The 20,511-nt window shown below is 39.1% G+C and overlaps 1 protein-coding gene across 3 annotated transcripts in view; it reads right to left on the bottom strand.

Moving 5' to 3' along the window:
* The window catches only part of UBR3 (ubiquitin protein ligase E3 component n-recognin 3), a 169,804-nt gene that overhangs the window by 87,058 nt on the left and 62,235 nt on the right, over positions 1–20,511 (bottom strand). For 2 of the 3 annotated variants that reach the window (XM_040971696.1, XM_040971697.1), the window contains exons 11-19: positions 19,217–19,303; positions 13,587–13,652; positions 13,407–13,496; positions 12,262–12,390; positions 11,333–11,385; positions 11,100–11,233; positions 10,660–10,745; positions 9,287–9,428; positions 6,336–6,432 (exon numbers count right to left, since the gene is read on the bottom strand). In XM_040971696.1, the coding sequence (XP_040827630.1) occupies positions 6,336–6,432; positions 9,287–9,428; positions 10,660–10,745; positions 11,100–11,233; positions 11,333–11,385; positions 12,262–12,390; positions 13,407–13,496; positions 13,587–13,652; positions 19,217–19,303 (884 nt within the window). Of the gene's footprint in view, positions 1–6,335; positions 6,433–9,286; positions 9,430–10,659; positions 10,746–11,099; positions 11,234–11,332; positions 11,386–12,261; positions 12,391–13,406; positions 13,497–13,586; positions 13,653–19,216; positions 19,304–20,511 lie in introns of all 3 variants that reach the window. The other variant, XM_040971695.1, reaches the window with a different exon arrangement.

Below are 20,511 nucleotides of genomic sequence, written 5' to 3'. Positions count from 1 at the left end.
TGGAATGGGGTGTGGGACAGACTGGATTACTGCTACACTTACTGGCAAACCAGGGTAGGGGCGGTCCTGGTGGGGGTTATTGTGGGTCGCTCCAACTAGGCTGCAGCTCCCACTGGTTTAGGTGAGGGCTAAGTATGTGCGAGGCAGAACCAGGCTGGACTGCAACACCCATTGGTTCCAGTGGAAGTCAGGAGTGAAAATAGAACCAACCCAGCAATTGCAACCACCAGCTGATTGGAGCGATGGACGGTGCCAGGCCCTGTACTTGTTAGCACATACAAGAAGTTTCTTCGGAGATCTTCCTAATCTAAATGCTGGACTCAGAACCCTAACGAAGAAAGGAGAGAAGACAGAACGGGTCAACCAACCATCTCAGCTATGATGGACTATGTCAATCAGTGGATTTTTCAAAGACCTCATAGTGCTTGGAGTGGCAAGAATGACAGCGATTCATAACTGTTGCAATATCAAAACCACTTGAGCAAGAACCTCAGAGCATGCCCTACACCCGGGACTTGGGGAGGGTGGGAAATTGGGCGGGCCTTCTCCCTTAATACCCCCCTTTTAAACATGAAGGTAACAATATGGAAAACATACTAGTATTATCCACTTTCCTGTAGCCCTTGAACCTTCTTACTCTAACTAAGTATGTAAAGAATGTCAAAATAAATTTTATTAATAAAAAAAAAAAAAAAGAGAGAGACTATGTCAGCCAGTGGGTCTGGAAAGGATGGGAGGCTGGGTGGGGCTTTTCTCTTTGTTTCTCCCCTGACCCCAGATACAGGAAAAAAAATATTAGTGTGGAAACAATGGTATTACCCACTTTCCTGTAGCGCTTGACCCTTTGTACCCTAATCAACTAAATAAGATCATTTTTTTAAAAAAATAAATTAAAAAAAAATCAGGTCTGGGGTCACCTCACATGAAGTTTCTCTGGCAATCCCTCCAACTGAACTGCTGATCTCAGAACCTCAACTATGGAGAAACTATGTCAGCTAGTGGATTCTGAGGAGATTTCATCGCACTTGGAGTGGAGAGACTGACAGCAATTCAGAACTTTTGAACTATCAAAACTGCATAAGCAGGACCCTTGGAAATGCCCCACACTGGGGATCTGGAATGGGTGGGAGGCTGGGTGCGACTTTTCCCTTTACCACTTCCCCTAACCTGGATACAGAAAAAAATAATTTTAACGTGGAAACAATGGTCTTACCCACTTTTCTGTAGCCCTTCATTCTTTTGTACCCTAATCAACTATGTAAAGAATACCAAAAAAAAGAACTTAAAAAAAAAAGTGGGCCTGGTGAGCCATAGCTCCCGCTGGTGAACATATGATTCAAGCCTGGGTGTTAGGCTAGGTAAGGTAGCCTCACCCATCACCAACTGTGTGGGTTGGTTCTGGAAGAGGAAAAACTGGGCAGGGCCAGGCAACCTTAGCTCACTGACAAGTGCAGGAGCCAGGCTCAAGTGTGTGTCATGATGGCCTAAGCTACCACACATACCGGTTTGCATGAGTCAGAGATGGGAACAGACAGGGCCAGGAGAGGCTATTGCTCCCGCCAATTAAAGTTGGGAATTGGGCCCAGTGCGATAGTGTAACGGTTAAGGTCCTCACCTTGAACACTTTGGGATCACATATGGGTGCTGGTCCTAATCCCAGCAACTCCACTTCCCATCCAGCTCCCTGCTTGTGGCCTGGGAAAGCAGTTGAGGACAGCCCAAGGCCTTGGGACCCTGCACCCACGTGGGAGACCCAGAAAGAAGTTCCTGGCTCCTGGGTATGGATCGGCGCAGCACCAGCCATTGTGGCCACTGGGGAGTGAATCATAGGACAGAAGATCATCTTCTCTGTCTCTCCTCCTCTCCGTACATCTGCCTTTCCTATAGAAAAATAAATAAATCTTAAAAAAAAAAAAAGAGGGCCCGGCGTGGTGGCACAGTGGTTAAGGTCCTCGCCTTGCACACCCGGGATCCCATATGGGCGCCGGTTCTATCCTGGCAGCTCTGCTTCCCATCCAGCTCCCTGCCTGTGGCCCGGGAAGGCAGTCGAGGACAGCCCAAAGCTTTGGGTCCCTGCACCCGTGTGGGAGACCCAGAAGAGGCTCCTGGTTTTGGATCGGCATAGCATCAGCCGTTGTGCTCACTTGGGAAGTGAATCATCGGACGGAAGATCTTCCTCTCTGTCTCTCCTCTCTGTATATCCGATAGCCTTTCCAATAAAAATAAGATAAATCTTTAAAAAAAAAAAAAAGAAAGAAAGAAAATTGGGAATTGGGCAGGGCGGGCCATGTCAGGCCACAGCATACAATTGCAAAGGCCAAGAAGGGGATGGTTTATGCCGAGCAGGGTCAGGGCAACCACTGGCATGCACAAGATCTGTGGCTCAGAACAGGCCTCACTGGCGAGCTAAGAGAACAACCAGGCTGGGTTGTGGTTTCCACAGGTGAGCACAAGAGCCTCCACAGGGGCAGCAATCTGGGCTAGACAGACTGCAGTGCTCCTCGGCATGGGTGTGAACTGAGTCTGGGTGGGCCAGACTGGGCTAGATTTCAGCATCTGCTGGTGCTCATAGAAGCCAGGGAGAGAACAGGACAGGCTGGGTTAGATATTTGTACCCACTGAACCACACGAGAGCTGTGTCTGAGCATGGACAAGGTGCAGCTAGGCTGTAATACCCAACAGTAAGAACCGGACTGAGTCTGGCCCTCTGGGCAAGGCCACTGTTCCTCCCAGGACAGGAAGTAGGTCAAATCAGTCTGGGACAAGGATTCACCATTGTATGTGATATCTGCCACTGGGAGACTTGATAGAGGAGCTGGGGAACTCCTCTCTCAGGACGTAATTCCTGCAGGGAAGCGTAAGAACCAAGGATGGGAGCAGCCGAGATCAGGCCAGGTTATAGTACACACTAGCATATGTGTGGGTCAGGTCTGAGTACAGGCCAGGACAGGCCAGTTCATAACACCCAAGGGCAGATCCGAGAACCAGGATGGGACAGGAAAGGCTGGGTCAGGCAGAAACACCAGCTAGTTTTCTTTTTTTTTTTAGATTTATCTTATTTTTATTGGAAAGGCGGATATACAGAAAGGAGAGACAGAGAGGAAGATCTTCCGTCCGATGATTCACTCCCCAAGTGAGCAGCAACGGCCGATGCTATGCCGATCCAAAGCCAGGAGCCTCTTCTGGGTCTCCCACACGGGTGCAAGGTCCCAAAGCTTTGGGCCATCCTCGACTGCTTTCCCGGGCCACAAGCAGGGAGCTGGATGGGAAGCAGAGCTGCCGGGATTAAGAACCGGCGCCCATATGGGATCCCGGGTGTGCAAGGCGAGGACCTTAACCACTGTACCATCGCACTGGGCCCACCAGCTAGTTTTCAATATAGCCAGGACTTGAGGGTGGATGGACTGGGCTAGGATGTAACACCCACCAGCATGAACTGGAACTGGGGACAGACCAGGTCGAGCCAGGCTATAACACCCATCAGCAAATGATAAGGTGCCGCAGGCCATGGCAGACTGGGACACAGCACCTACAGGCATATGCAAGAGTGGTAGACGGAGAGGGGCTGAGTCTATGAGAGGGTTGGTGGGGGCTCACCTGCTGAACCACTGCTCCCGATCATGAGTGTGAGAACTGGGACTGGGGCAGACCAGTCCGGGCAAGGCTTCAACACCTACTGCTGTGCATGTGAACTGAGTTGAAGTAGAGCCAAGCTGAGCTAACCAAAGAAACCCACTGGTTGCATGCATTAGACAGAGTAGGTGCAGGCCAGTTAGACTTTGCTGCAGCATCAGCTGGAAAGTGCTGGGACTGGGGGAAAGACCTGTCAAGCTAGACTATAAAACCACAAGCAAAGTTCAGGATCCGGGGCTGGCAGTGGGCCCGGTAGGGTAACGGTGGGCAACTCTCTAATGGGCTGCATTCCCACTGGTGAGCATGAGAACCAGGGTTGGGACGGGCCTGGCTAGACAGGCAATGACACCTGCTACCAAGAGTGTATACTGGGGCCTGGCACAATAGCATAGCAGTTAAGGTCCTCGCCTTGAACGCACCAGGATCCCATACAGGTGCCGGTTCTAATCCTGGCAGCTCCATTTCCCATCCAACTCCCTGCTTGTGGCCTGGGAAAGCAGTTGAGGACAGCTCAGAGTATTAGGACCCTGAACCCGCATGGGAGACCAGGAAAGAGCTCCTGATTCCAGGCTTTGGATTGGCGCAGTACTGGCCGTTGTGGTCACCTGGGGAGTAAATCATTAGACAGAAGTTCTTCTTCATCTCTCCTCCTCTGTGTACGTCTGCCTTTCCAATAAAAATAATAAATCTTAAAAAAAAAAAAAACAGTGTATACTAGATAGTGGGGTCAGTTGAGCAGTGCTGGGTTTTGGCATCTGTTGACATGTACAAGCACTGAATGGGATGTAGGACTGACTGGACCAGTCTGCTGCACATGCTGGCAAGCACAGGAACCAGGGCTGCGGATTGGCCTAATACGCATTATCAGGGGTCACTCTGACTACGCTGAAACTCTCGCTGGAATATGTGAGGGCAAAATACATGGTGGGCATTGTTGGAATGGGCTGCAGTATCCACTAGTTTATGCAAAAGAAGGGGCTGGAGACAGAACTGACCCAGCAATTGCAACTATCAGCGTATGCATAAGCTAATGTCGCTGAGCCACACCCCATACTGGTAAGTACACACAAAGGTCAGGTCTGGGATGACTTCAGATGACACTTCTTTGGGGATACCCCCTACTGAACCACTAGACTCAAAACTCCAACTATGAGGAGAATCATAGAATCTATGGTTAGATCATTGAATGCATGTGTCAAACCTGGGGCTCCTCAGTGGAAAAGATGAACCAGTAGACAGCATGAGCACATATACATGGCAGATTTGGCAGTCCACTGAAGCCTGCAGAGGACATCTGGTACCATAGCAGAGGAAGGAGGACATAACAGATTGGTCAACTACCCAGTCTAGCACTGACAGTAAATTTCTGGGCAGATGGAGACTCTAATGTGGTCTATGTCAGCAAACGGACCTTGGAAGGATTTCCTCATCCTTGAATTGGCAATATCGACAGCATTTAACAACCACTGAAACCACCTGAGCACACCCTCAGAACACACTCCACATGGGGGACCCTGGGATGATATCATCAAGTGGCCGTTCCCCATCTCTGAGTACTGAGGCATTTGGAAGGCTGGGTATGGCTTCTCCTCATATCTCACCCCTTCCCCCAGAGACAGAAAGAGGAAAAAGAAAATTCGGAAACAATGGCCTCACCTGCTTTCTCCTAAACCTGGACTCTTCCCATCATAATCAACTACATAAAATCACCAAAAGTAAAATTTTTTAAAAATTGAGTAAAAGTCTACAAGTACATAAATCATTACAAAGCTACAAAAAAAAAAGCATTGAAAAGTGGCTAAGAAAACAGAGAAGGAGACCTTGCCCCAGACAATCCCCTGGGAGATGCTGACAACTGAGCTTGGGCCTGGGCAGGTATTTCCTTTAGCTGGGGGAAGAGCAGTAAAGCTCAGACTTCACACTCAGAGAACTGTGATGGGTCTTAAACTCAACATCTATGTTTTTACAGCAAAATTCTGGCCAAAATAGAAGCCGTGACCACATACTTACTAGGTAACTATTTTCTCAAGGTCAAAGACCTCTATGACATTTTAAACTTGTTTTGAAAATACATAGCTCAAGATTTTAAAAAGCACAAATGAAGACAATGTAATATTCTACACCACAATGGTAACTACAAAGGTTTTAAAGAGATGAAAAAAAAAAAATTTCTGAAAGTTTACAACTTACAATATGTACAACGTACAAGTCATGTTCTTCATGGCAAAGATAGCCCTCAGAACTTTTCTGCAGGCGTCAACACTTTAAACTATGTTTAAAGATACCAAAGTTGAAGTTTGTTTTCCTATGGCTATTTTCTATGTTGTCCAGAATACAACAACAGTTTCATACTTTCCACAGACACCCCGGTTCATATATGAAGTGATTCCTCTACGACTCAAGGGTAGAACAACATAAAAAACTAATGCCACCAATCAAAACAACTAAGTAAGTTTCTAGATTTTTGTTTTTATGATCTAAATGGTTTAAAATCTTTTTTTGATCCAGTTAGCATCAAACCTGGGGTAAGAATCTTGAGAACACAAATTAATCTGATTATACTTTTTAAACCTTTGGATATTTTATCCTCATAAAATTGACAGTATACATTAACAAGAGTGTACCATATTTGCCACATAATTGAAACCTCCATATAAACACAGAATATTCCACTAGGTCACCAATCAGTTTGAAGGACTTACAAAGCTGTGTATCTGTCCATGGCAGACTGCACATCTCTGCGGTATACAGTTCGAAGGATGACCATGACAGGGTCAAACTCCTGATCCCAGACTTCAGCTATTATTCAGAAGACAGGAGAAACAGAACAGTAACTTCTAATAAGAAAATCAATCTCCAAAGACTTGTTACACTTGTTAAATGTATTTTAAATTGAAAAGACAGAATAATTTGGTTATATCTGCTTTAATAAACATGATATTACACCAATTTTTTTCAGTAAAAAAAAAATCACAATTAAAAAGTTTTTAATGAGGCAAGCATTTGACTTAGTTGTTACACCATTGCTCAGGATGATCACTAACCACACTGCAATGCCTGGGTCCAAGCACTGACTCCTCTCCCTATTCCAGTGTCCTGGTAAGATACTCCAAGAGACACCAGGCAATGATTCAAATATTTATGTCCCTGAATTGAGTTCCTGTGTCCCAATGAGGCCTTGTCTAGCTGTGGTTGTTACAGGAAATTAGGGGTTGAACCACTGGGTGAGAACTCATTCTCTTGTCTCTGTCTACCTGTCTTGAGTTCTAAAAAAACAATTAACATTTTTAATCCTAACCTCATCATTAAGTACAGTCTTTCAAGTTCAGCAAATATGCATGAGCAAAATTTTTATTAAATCATGAGGCCTCATCATGTGGCGTATCAGGGTAAGCTATTATCTGTAATGCTATAATCTCATTCAGGTGCCAGTTCAAGACCTCGCTGCTCCATTTCATTTCCAGCTCCTTACTAATGGTCTAAGAAGAGCAGCAGTGGATGTCCAAAGGGTTCTGCACTCACACAGCAAACCAAGATGAAGCTCCTGGCTTCAGCCTGGCCCAGCTCTGCTGCTTGTGACCATCTGAAGAATGAACCAACAGATAGAAGATCTCTCTCCCTCTTTTTCTGTAACTCTTTCAAAATAAATAAATCTTTTAGAAAAAGTTTTTGTTTTTTTGTAAGAGGCCAATTAGAAAGTAAGAATGTAACAGTTCACTTGTATCTTCAAAAGTATTCAGAGTTGAAAAATATGAAAGCCAATTTAAAATTAATAACATAGTTTCAGGATTTTCACTTTATAAATCCTTCCTGTTTTGTTTACAAAACAGGTGACTGATTTCATTGTCAGAACAAATTAAGAACTACTGCTTCATGTGCATACATTTGTATATATGTGTATATTTCATGTGTATATGTTTGGAGTACACAAAATAACTTTAAGTATTAACTATATAGGGCTATTTTCATAGTCATAGAATTATTTTAATGTGCATTAAAAAATTATAAGCCACAAATGTAATTCAAGACATAATACTCATGCTAAAGATGAGGCAAATGTTTTTAAAAAACAACATATTTGAGTCTGGTGTAGCAGTCTAGTGGCTAAAGTCCTTTCCTTGCATGTGTTAGAATCCCATATGGATGCCAGTTCATGTCCTAGCATTCCACTTCTCATCCAGCTCTCTGCTTATGGCCTGGGAAAGCAGTAAATGATAGCCAAAGCCTTGGGACCCTGCACTTGGCATGGGAGTCCTGGAAGAAAGAAGCTTCTAGCTCCTGGCTTCAGATCAGCTCAGTTCCACCTGTTGCAGGCACTTGGGGAGTGAACCAGGGAACAGAAGATCTTTCTCTCTGTACCTCCTTTTCTATACAAATCTGACTTTCCAATATAAATAAATAAATCTTAAAAAGAAAATAAACAAGAAACCATTGAGGCAATAAATCTATAATAAAAGAAATAAAAATTGGATATGTGAAAATTCTAAAAGGTGGCCTGAGAATAATCTTAGGACCCACTGTATTAAGAGGGTCTCTTTCTCTTGCTCCTGTCTCATGCCAAACATGTTAGAAGCCAAGCTTCCCCTTCACAGCCACCAGTACACCAATTTCTAGCACAGGCAGTTGCTAACCAGCAGCCCTACTAAATCTCAAGCTCTACTGCACATTTGCTCATCCACAGAGCCAGTCAGAGTCCAGCCCCAGAAACCCTGAGAATGGAGCAGGGTTGATGCACAGACACCTGGATTTTTAATAAGGACCCCAAGTAAGTCTTACAGGGCTACTGCACCTCATCAGACTGCCACTCCCCAGTTCAAACGAGACAAAGGAAAAGAAGAAACACCATGCTTCCCCTTTTAATGAGATACATGCCAGCCAGGCTCTGGATGATCCTCACTATTTGTGAACTACGTGAAAAATTTTACGTGAGGAGGCTTCTCTGTTAGGCTTTACCACACACATTTCCTGCTGTTTAAACCTTAAATGGACACTGGGTTTTCATTTACACAGTGTTTTGAGGGAGTAAGAAAGCATTTAACTGCTACTTGCTTCAACATTTTAAGATAGGCAAACAATATTTTAAAGTGAACAAACAAACAAAAAAAGACTGATCCAAACTTCACTTCCTGTGGCTCTTGGCAAACATGTTAGCTATGAGTCTAGAGAAAATTTACAAAAGCAACCACTTCAGTAAAAGGTTTCTGCATATATACACAGGCTTAAAATACTAGTTAGTCCTATTAGCAATCTATATAGATTTTCTGAAACTATTAGCATTCAAAGAACCGTTTAAGTTAAAAGTGAAATAGTGACAACTGTTTCAAAATTACATTTGGAGAGTAAATGTTTCCAAATATTTTTAAGTATGCACTTGTTTTATAATTTCTAGTTTAATTATAATCACTTATAAAATGAGCTGAAGCTCACATACCGAGTTCCTTTCAAAACTTAAAATCTAAGGAAGTTTACTGTAACAGAAAACCACAGATTCTAACTGAATGCAAATAGTATCACTCTTTACAATAAAGGACATTAAATTACATTTACATTTACACAATCAAAGCTGAATAAATAAAAGATAAACTTTTTTTTTTAACACAGAGAATTCACTTTCACTTCCAAAGAACTGATATCTGAATGAATCTGGACCTACCTTTGGGAGTGTACATGCCTTGCTGCATAGAACCTCCAGGTTCAAAAACAGGAGCCTTAAAATCCGCTACAGCTGACAAAACGGATTCAAAGCTATAACTGCCTGGAATAATCCCACTTTTGGGGTTGGGATTTTCTGGAATATGATTAAAATGTCAAGAAAAAATATTAGTAACTTAAAGCCATCTGTTTAATCTTTCCAGTTGATTTTGCTAAGAGCACAGTAGTAATTAGCTATAATGTATACAGTTGGCCACAAGAGGGCCATAGAATATAATAGTTGAAAACTTTTCATTATAAATTTTTGCAAATATTTTCAAAGTAGAAGCCTATTAGAAAATTGCATAATAAAGTAATTCTGTTATATCTCTCAAAAATTCACTGAAGTATGCAAAATAAGGGGACACTCTTAAAACTAATCTTCATTTTCATAATTTTGCAAAAAAAAATTACTTGTCCTTAGGAAAACAAAGAATAAGCTAAAAATTTGGCAATAATTTATAAAAAATATTATTTTCAAAAAACATAAAATATCATTCCCAAATAAAAATATGCTAAGTAAGTTTGGGTGGAGAAAAAAAGCAGCAAGTCACAAAGATTCTTTCCTTTTTTTCACGTTGAGGTATACAATTACTAGTAAGTTCAAATGACCAAGGAGGTTTTTGATCTGTAACAGCACTGGTATACAATATACAAATGCCTGAAAGAAATCACCAAGCAAATCAAACTGACGCCACTTATAAAAATCTTCAAGGTAGACAGGCATTCTAATGGTAATTGCACAAAATCAAAATTTTAGCCAATTCCTGTTTAGTCCCAAGATATATTTACCAAATTAGTCAAATATTTTAATCACAAAATTGTGATTTATTGATTAATAGATACTAAAATACCATGGTTTGCTCAGCCCAAGACAAAGAAAAATTTTCAGTTTGCAGACAATAATTTACAAACTTGAGAATCTTTTAAGCATTAAATATCAGCAAAAAATCCTCAGAATGTCTAAAATCTTCACCACAACTAAAAGAAGGTATTCTGTTATCTATAAATTTCAGTTTGGTTACTTATATAACAAGACATAGCTATCTTTTACACAATGCCTGTACACTAACATCTTTCTAGAAAGTCACGCCTGGACAGCCAGAGCCAAGTCGGAGCTCTACCCCCAAATCCAAATAGAGTGCCCAGAGATAATAACAAGAGGTTGAAAAACAAACAACTAAAAAAAAGCAAATAAGCACACACTTAAGCCAAGAACTGAACTTTTTACAATATTTTTCAATTTCAGAAGAATTGTTAAAAAAAAACCCTGACATCAAAACTGTTGTTTGTAGATCCTACAACTAACAGAAAACTCCATTTTGAGAAGGATATGAGGTCCAGTAAGGAGCTGTGCGTCCTGTCATTCATGCATAGCTGGGCCACCATCTCCGCCCTGAGAATCTCATCATCAGACATTCCTAAAATCATTAAAAATAGAATAATCTGAACAAAAATCATCAAGAAACAACTTTGCATACAATTTACAAGGTATCTTACAATGCATGAGATGCTTCAAGTTAGAGTCAGGAATGCAATGCCCCAAGCATAACTGCAGTTGAACTATTCTGTTGTTTATAGTTTTTTTTTTTTTTCAAAGCATTTAGAAATACATATTCTGAGAAGGGTGCCAAGTGTATAAGATATTCTGAGACAGTGTTTAAACACACCCACACACTTTTCTTTTTTACATAAGCCAATTACTAGGACAGAGAGAAGGAAAGAAAAAGGCGGAGAATAGCTAACAGCTCAGGATTGGTAGCAGTGGTTTTTACCTAAATGTAAACGAAGACTCAAAAGAATCACAAGAAATGTAAGAGCGCCTTCTAACATCGATCTCTCATGCTCTGCATCAAGTACTGTATTCTGATGTTGTGACGCCATTGTCAACAAATCCACTACCTTAAATCTGTAAGAAGAAATATTTGAGACAGACTTTTAGGAATTGGAATCAAATTAGCTTTAACTCTAAACACTTTCTATCACTTTTCAATGAGTATATGCTTACCTTTCAAAGACAGATGAAATAAAATAATCTGGGTCAAGTCTGGAGGCACAAACCTGTAAAAGAAAAAACAAAATGCCTTATTTTTCGAAATTCAGATTTCCTTCTATATTAACCCCATCTTTTTAGATTTCTGCAACTTTGATGTCTGAACATCAGAGTGCCTTAAAAAAAGATGCAAGGTTAGAGTTAACTCTGAAACAACACTATATAATGTTCTTACATACGTCTCTCGCAAGCCAATAAGCCTTTACTGAAGTCCCAACCCAGTATTCCCCCTTCCCTCCATCAACACAGAGCCAAGCTAGTCCACAGGACGACCTGTGCCACCAAATCCACTGGAATTCCTCAAACTAGTCAGTGCTAAACCATTTACCTGCCTCATCTTGCCTCTCCCGTGGAAAACTCAATATAGTCTCCATCTCCAGGCCTTCCCTTCACTCCTGACTCCTGACTAAATCCCAATGAATCCCTACAGGCCCTGTGGGATTTGACATGCCGCTTCCTTTTGAGAAAGGCAAAATCTAAGCAACTAGTGCTTTTCTAATTTAATTGAAAGGCGGACAATCAGCTGATTCCTTCTCTCCCCAAAAGTCCATGACAGCCAGGAGACCAAGTCCAGGATCTGGAACTTGACTCAGTTCTCTTCTGCAGTGGGTGGCCAATTACATTAGCCATCCTTGCTACCTCCCAGGGTCTGCACCTGCTGGAAGTCAGAGTCAAGAGACAGGGCCATAAACTGGACACAGGTGTTTTGATTTTAGACACTGATGTCTTAACTACCATAGTAACCATTTGCCCAGTAATAAATCCTTATGTCAGTAGCCCGACTGCTCCATGTCATCGCTCAGTTGCCTCCATAAATTAAAATCTTGTGGGTACAAATTAGACACCATCTAAAGTAGAGCATCTACACTAGCAAGCTGGCTTACCTGTAGTAGGTAAATGTCAGGATCAATCATGGAATTACAAAAATGAGACTGGACATAAGTCATGGCTTGTCCTTTGATTTGCAGACCATTTCTAACCCACATATTGCTGTGGATTTCAGCTAGACTTGCCTAATTAAACAAAGTAAAGTAAAACAAAATAAATAATTTAATTAGACAAAGAAAATATATCTGAATTCAATTTTATGACATACAGTAATTTCTTAAAAATATTTTGTGATTTAATCACGGCAAAGCTGACATTCTGACTCATGCTAAATAATTAGCTCAACCTTTATGGAGCCACCTCTTTTGGAGTTTATATGTGTGACATCACTTCCATGATAAATTCTGAATACTTTTATAACCATTTCACTAAAATATTTCACTAGAAATCAGTGTCTATGTTTTACTCTAATTCTCTCTTTTAAACAACTCCAGGATACAAAATAACAATCAAATATGTTATGCTTAAAATTCACTGGAATATAGACAAAATGGAGTTAACTGTTGCAAGTCAAAAACCACATCTACTTCATCAACTGAAGAAAGGAGTAGATTAGAATATTTTTATGGTATTTAGTACTTAATTATTCACATATTTATGTCCAGTATCAACAATAAATAACCAGTCCTAATTTTATCTTATTTGCTCTAGCCTCCAGAGTTGCTGTACAAAAACAATTAGCAAATCTAAAATTCCAAGGCAGTACTAGTAGTACTAGTCCTTCCCTGACAAATAAAAGGTGGATTCATGAAAATCTACATTGTCAGCAGTAACTGAAAGGAATCACAGTGCTTATAAAGTCAATTCTTCTATGTCTATAGCCCTCTAACTTCTCAGACAAGGAAGCTAAGAACCAAGGAGATAATCTATCCTCACCAATATGAAAAACAAAATAGTGGTGGCACCTTGACTAGAAACTACTGGATCCCTTAACTCCTCAAACAGTGTTATGGAAGTAGACATTTAATTACTTCCCTCAGAAGTAAATATAATTAGGAGAATTTCTAATATAACATAGCAAAAATGTAAGAATTTAATTTTTAAAAAAGGAATTTATAACATTTTCACACACATAAAATAAAGGGAGAATCATTTACCCAAGTAATCTAATTCAAAGCTTCCAAAATTCCTGAATACATACTTGAATTTGGAGCGGGTGAATCATTAGTTTCATCAACATCTCCTGATCTGGTAAAACAGAATCCAGATCTAGCTCTTGACATTTCACAGCCTAGAAATTGCAACGCAAAATATTAAATCAACATTTCTTTCTAAAATAACAAAACAAAACAATAACAGAATTGTTTGATTATAGACTTACCTTACTCAAAAACATAGCATAGTAACGATGTAGTGGCAGATGAAAAGTAACTTGGTTAGGTGCTGGCTAGAATAAATTTTAAAAATACACAAGTTAAAAAATATATTTTGCTGAAGTTCTAAGAAGATTTTAAAATAAAACCATACTCCCACCTGGATTTATACTTTTTTTTAATAAAATTTAAAATTTTAGAAGCCACAATCTTTTAAAAATCACTATAGATGCAATTATTCCATTTTAAAGAATTCCTTGAAAGCAGAAAAATTGTATACTATGCTACATCTTCAATGGAAAAACAAATTAGAATACATTTTTACTATATTAATATTTAAATTTAATCCTATGAAACATCTAGCACAGGTAATACTCCTGATACTGCCATTAATTATTAAATTTATCTCTACTGTAATCCATTAGAGACTCTTCAAAAGCTTGCATACCATACATGATTGCAGTATAAATGATAATCAGCTAAAACCTACTGAGCTCTTAATATGGACAAGATTGGGCACTTTATTCACATGACTTCACACATCCTCACAAGAACCCTAAAGGATGGGAACATTAATATGCCCATGGCACAAAAGGGAAATGAGTTTTCTGATAGTCACCATTGTAACTTAGGTGAGATGACATCTCACTATCCCTTTTATTTGCATTTTCCTGGCATCTAGTAATACTTACCATTTTGTTCATGTATTTGTCAGTCATTTATATTTCTTCCTCTGAAAATTGTTATTTAGATCCTTTACCCATTTCTTAACTGGAATAATTTTTTGCTGTACTCTGGATATTAATTCTTAATGAACCTGCATTCATGAACTGCAAATTGAAAATACTTCTTCCCATTCTGTTTCACTCATTTGTTTCCTTTGTGTGTATAATTTAATGTACTCCAATTTGTCTATTTTTGCTTTTATTGTCTGTGCTTTGGGGTCTTTTCAAAAAAAGAAATGACTATCTGTGCCAACAGGTTAAAGCGTTTGCCCTATGTTTTCTTCTAGCAATTTTATAGTTTCAGATCTATTAGCTAGATTTTTGATCCATTCTAACTTATTTCAAATGTCTGCATATTGAAATTCAGTTTCTTTATTAAATAAATTATCCTTTTTCCAAAGCATAGCTTTGGCTATTTGTCAAACTTAAATTGGCTATAAACCCACTGATTTATTTCTAGGCTTTTCTATTCTATTCCATGGTCTATGTGTCCATTTTTATGCCAATATAATGCTGTCTTCGTTAACAGCGCTGTAATATGCCTTGAAACTGGATAAGGTGATGTCTATAGCTTTGCTCTTATTGTCTTCATCTTTCTATATGAACTTCAAAAATTACTTTATCTAGTGTTATAAAAATGTCATTGGTATTCTGATGCTGATTGTTCTAAATCTGTAAATTGCTTTTAGTAATGTAAATATTTTAATAAATAATTCTTCTAACTCAAGAACATGTGAGATCATTCCTTTTTTTGGTATGTCTTCTTTGATTTCCTCAATATTTTACATTTTCCACTTCACTGGTTAAATATACCCAAACATCCCACATTGTTTTGTTTTCCAGATACTGCAAATGGAACTACTCTTATAAAATCTTTCCCAGTGGATTTCATTGTTGGCATATGAAAATGCAAATGATTCCTGTGTGTTGACTTCAGCTACCTTGACCCCCAGCCCTCACCTAACTTCTCCCCTATGAGGAACAGTGATTGGCACCTGACACTCAAGTCTTTAACAGCACATTTGGCTGCAATAAAGCACAAACGTAAGTAAACCTAAGCAATGACTTTTTTCTCTCTGAAAAATTTGGACATTTTTATATTGTTATGGAGTGAGTCTGAAGTTAGGCACGGAAGCAGTAGTTCACCATGTGGGCAAAGCAGCACAGAGGAATGCTGAGGGGAGAATGAGGAACACACAGAGGGTAAAGCAAATGGGAAAAAAAGGAATCTTTTCTCCGTTTTCCAGTCTATTCCTGATGTGACATGCATTAAGATTCCTGAGGATATACTATGTATTCATAGAGAGCTTCCACTCCTTAAGCTGCTTCAAATGTTTTCTCACTTGCATGCAAAAAATCTTTGACTGAAACATCTTCTATCTGCTTGAACTTCTGTATGTTAGAAGAAAATTGCTATGATACATTAATTTAATATTGGCTTTCCTCCACTCACAATCTCTTAGATTCCTTACATACAGTTTGGATTTAACCTTGGGATATCCTCCAACTCAAGAGAAGAAAGAGCTTGCTCCGCAGCCTCATCCGCTAGCACACTAACTCTTGCACGACATGTAGAGCCCCTACTCTACCAAAAAGCCTCTGTGCCTTTGTTTGCTCTATTCTTTCTGCCTCAGCTGCTACACAGCCTTTCTCCCAATGACTAATATACCAGTCATATGAGTCTTTGCTCAACTGACACGTGTCCTGGGCAGTTTTCCCTGGCTTCTGCAGTCTACATCAGCTGCCCCTTTCTTCCCCCACCACAGCACCTGGAATCAAACTCCACAGAAGCACTGGAATCAAAGTGTTTTCTACTTCCTTAAATCAGACACTGTTTCATCACTGTATCCTCAGTGTTTATACAACACTATAAGTGTTCAATGAATATTTGCTGGATGAAACCATGTTCCACTCTAATCACAGGCCTCTAGTCAAACCACCCTGCTAAGAATTCACAAACATTTTTCTACATGATATTCATGGGTTTGAGGATTCTTGCATGGTTTATCTCTTTAAAAAAATTATTTCTTTCATTCCCTGCTTCCATATGACTATCTAGTTTGGCTTGATTCAGTTCAAAAATATTATTTGCTTAATATTTACTGGATTATCATAACAACTTCTGACATATATCCCCAAAGGGAATATTTATCACACTGTATGTTCCTCATTGGTTAATACTATCCTTGGTGCTGGTGCTGTGGCATAGTAGCAGATTAAGGTGCAAATATTGCCTGTATTGTCATATGAGTACTGCTGCTTCATTTTCATTCCAGTTCCCTGCTAGTGTACTTGGGAAAGTAGTAAAAGAGGGCTGAAGTGCTTAAGCTCCTGCACCCAAGTGGAAGACCAGGAAGAACCTTCTGGCTCCTTGTTTTGACCTGGCACAGCCCTGACCATCAACAGCCATTTAGGGGAGTGAACCAGTAAATAGAAGGCCTCTCTCTGTCACTCCCCCTCTTTATCTCTACCTTTCAAATAAATAAGGCAAATCTTTAATATACATACTATGTATGTGTGTATACATATTATCTTCACCAGACGAGAAATGGGCTTAGAATTGTTAAAAAGTGATAAAATTTTAAAAAATTAAAACAAAGAAATATTTTCAAAGTCACATAGCTAGTTGACTCTGGCAGAGTCACAACATACAATCTTTTTTTTTTTTTTAAAAGATTCACTTATTTTTTTCTTGGAAAGTCTAATATACAGAGAGGAGGAGAAACAGAGAGGAAGATCCTCTGTTGATTCATTCCCAGGCAGTTGCAACAGCTAGAACTGTGCAGATCCGAAGCCAGGAGCTTCTAGGGGGTCTCCCATGTGGGTACAGAGTCCCAAGGCCCTGGACTGTCCCCAATTGCTTTCCCAGGCCAAATGCAGGAAGCTGGATGGAAAGTGGGACCGCTGGGATTAGAACTAGCACTCATATGGAATCCCGTGCTCTCAAGGTGAAGATTTTAGCCACTAGGCTACCACACTAGGCCCACAACATACATTCTAATCTGCCTGAGTCTAAAGCTCTGTCTGCTTGCTGCCCAAAACCAGTACAAATGAAATACAACCAACAAGGAATTGACAAATGTGGCTTCTGGTCTCAGAACTTCTAGCAATTTACTACATAACTATGAGCAAATAATTTAATAACTATAGATCTATAATTCACACTCAACAAAAGATGACAAAAGATAATACAAATTTTTTAAAACCATATATAAGCATATTGTTCAATTCTTCTTACTCAATACTTATTTTCAACTTTCCAAAATTAAAAATTAACCTACACTTTGTAACATTTAATACCTTCCTAAAAATATTTCTGTGTTCGAACGAAATATACTATTTCCTTGGGTTCAGCTGCTGTATCTGTTATATCCAATTCTAATTACCCTCAGCTCCACTCCTGATTCCAACCATGGACTAATTAAATGCACTCAGCACATAATCCTGTGTGTAATATAATTTCTCCCACTTCAATCTTCCTATTCTCTTCAATAATGTCACCATTTCAATGATCATCCCTAAAATTCCAAACACCAATGAGAGCTGGAATGAGAAAAGCTGCAAGGGAGGATCTAATCCTAGATGGGGTGCAGAAGGTGAACAGCGGGCTAAAAAATAGGATAAGCTTGATAGAAGCCAAAGATATTTTCTCCAAAGAAAGGTGAAACAGTTATTATAACATGAACTCATAACTTTCATTATAACAGGAAAATAAGATGCAAATACTAAAGATCCTCAAAATAAGTTCATGGAAATGTGCATTATCATTATCTTCTCACTAATTTTCCCCACAAATGTTTGAAAGTGTCCTCTTTTAATTATGTATGTATGTATATATCTATTAGCTCTAGTCTCCTGGGATGCCTGGGAACCATGACATCTCAACAGCAATGAGTACAACCAGCACTCAGATTTTGTTTACTGAATATTATTTTCCACCAAAAGTAACCAGGGGCCCCAAAGACATGACTGAGTCTAGAAGTAGGATCATAGAAACAATAAAGTTAGCTTGAAATTCATACTACTGGGTCAAAAAGCATGGAGATACTAAAAAAAATAATTGGACAATCAAAAGGACACGAAACCAACTTGAAGAGGCTCTTGCTGACCAAATTTGATACATCTGACTCTCAAGTAACAGCAGACAGCCCATTGAATAAAACAGAAATTACAAATCCCTACACATAAACAAATTAAAAACTGAATAAGCAGACACTTCTGTACAGCTCATAAAAGAGCTATTAATTACAATAAAAATGTTAACTTTATATTAAGGAAGTCTATTAGGGACCACTCTAATCAAATTAAAAAAAAAAAAAAAGATAACATCACCAGTGACAGCACTAGTGATAGAAAAAATACAAACCAGAAACCACCAGGCAGGATGCAATGAAAAGACTACAACATCACACCTTTATATGTTCCTGAACATAGGTAAGCTAGAGCTTGTCACGAGACAAACTCAAACCAAAACAGTCTTCTAAATAACTGATACGTACTTGATTAATACTCACTGTCCTAAAAGGCAAAGAAAAACTGAGAGAAGCTTACAGAAGATTAAAGACAAGGGAACAAAATACAACATATTGGACAATTAATAAAACATAATTAAGTTCTAAGGATCAAATAGTAATCAAAGTAACGGCTCTTCAATATGAGCATGCTACATATAAAAATGTCCTTATCTGTAGCAAATACACATTAAAGTGTTTAGATATGCGAAGGCATCAAGTCAATAGCTTAATTCTCAATGATTCAAGAAAAGAAAATTCCTTATACTTAATTCTCCAGTAAAACTGTCATATTGTTACAGATTAGTATTTTTTCTTTACCCCATAAAAATACCATTTTCATTGTTAAATGAGATAACACTTTTCTTTAATGCTTTTGCATATATCAAAAAATACACATACCTCATCTACAAAGTTAATAGCATCAAACCAGTCTTGAAGAGCTTCAAGGCAATATCTAACAACATTCCGAGTGTATTCTTGAGTTTCCTAAAATAGCAAGCAATGTAAATTTTACAATATATAAACATTTATGTTTAATATCAAATTATACAAAAAATTCCCTTCACAAACTAACAGTAACAATCAACAACAAAAAAAACTGAATACAAAATACTAAAGATGGATCAAAGCTAAAAAGTTTTAAACTGGGTCCCATTCCTAGAGACACTCCAAATATAATAAATTCTCTGTTACTGATTAATGTGTACAAATTTTTTGAGGCTGATGAAGAACAATAGAAATGGATAAGCATGATGGTCATACAACATACAAATGTAATTAAAGCATTGGATTTCACATCTAAAAATAGTTAAAGTAAATAAATGTTATTTTCTGCATATTTTCATAATTTTTAAAAAATAGGAGATAAAATGAGTATCATAAGGAACTTGTAACTATCAGGGCTGGCAAACCAATTTGAAGTTAGAAATGACACATGTGTCCTACCTGTAATCAGGGTACCATGACTTTATCAATGAACTATACTGAATCTGTTTCTGGGTGAGCTAACAGCACATTCATTTGAAAACTAGAGAGAACTGTGCTGTGGTAATTATCAGGAATTTGCTGTGACCTGAGAATTTTAATGCATTAAAAGAAGAAAAATGGTAATGAGAAAGTTGTGTTACAGTTGTGTTTTAAAATCAATCTCCTGAAACAATGAAGTTTTAAGTTAAACAGAAAATTAAGTTATGATAGGTTTTCCTTTTCAAAAAGATTTGTTTAAAGGCAGAATTATAGATGGAGAGCGAGAAACAGAGAGGGAAAGAGATATTCTACCTGCTGTTTCACTCCCCATATGATTGCAAAAGCCAAGGCTATGCCAGGCTGAAGTCAGAAGCTAAGAACTTCCTCCAGGTCTCCCATGTGGGTGCAGGAACCCAAGGACCTGGGCCACCTCTGCTGTTTTTCCATGTGTATTAGCAGGGAACAAAACTGGAATTGGAGCAGCCAGGACCTGAACCAGTGCTCATATGGGACACAAGAGACACAGGCAGTGGCTTAACCTGCTAGAGCACAACAGCCCCTGTGATAAGCTTTCTTATCAGAAAGAAAAGAAAGGGAGGGAGGGAGGGAGGGAGGAAAGGAGGGAGGGAGGAAAGGAGGGAGGGAGGAAACACAGGCAACGGACTTACAGGAAGCACACTAGAATTAAGACATTTGGGGCCCGGCACAATAGAGTAACGGTTAAGGTC

Source organism: Ochotona curzoniae, unplaced genomic scaffold (genome assembly GCF_017591425.1).
Source record: "Ochotona curzoniae isolate NIBS_2020 unplaced genomic scaffold, NIBS_Ocur_1.0 contig_2210, whole genome shotgun sequence".
Taxonomy (NCBI): domain Eukaryota; kingdom Metazoa; phylum Chordata; class Mammalia; order Lagomorpha; family Ochotonidae; genus Ochotona; species Ochotona curzoniae.
This window is presented reverse-complemented; position numbering and strand designations above follow the sequence as displayed.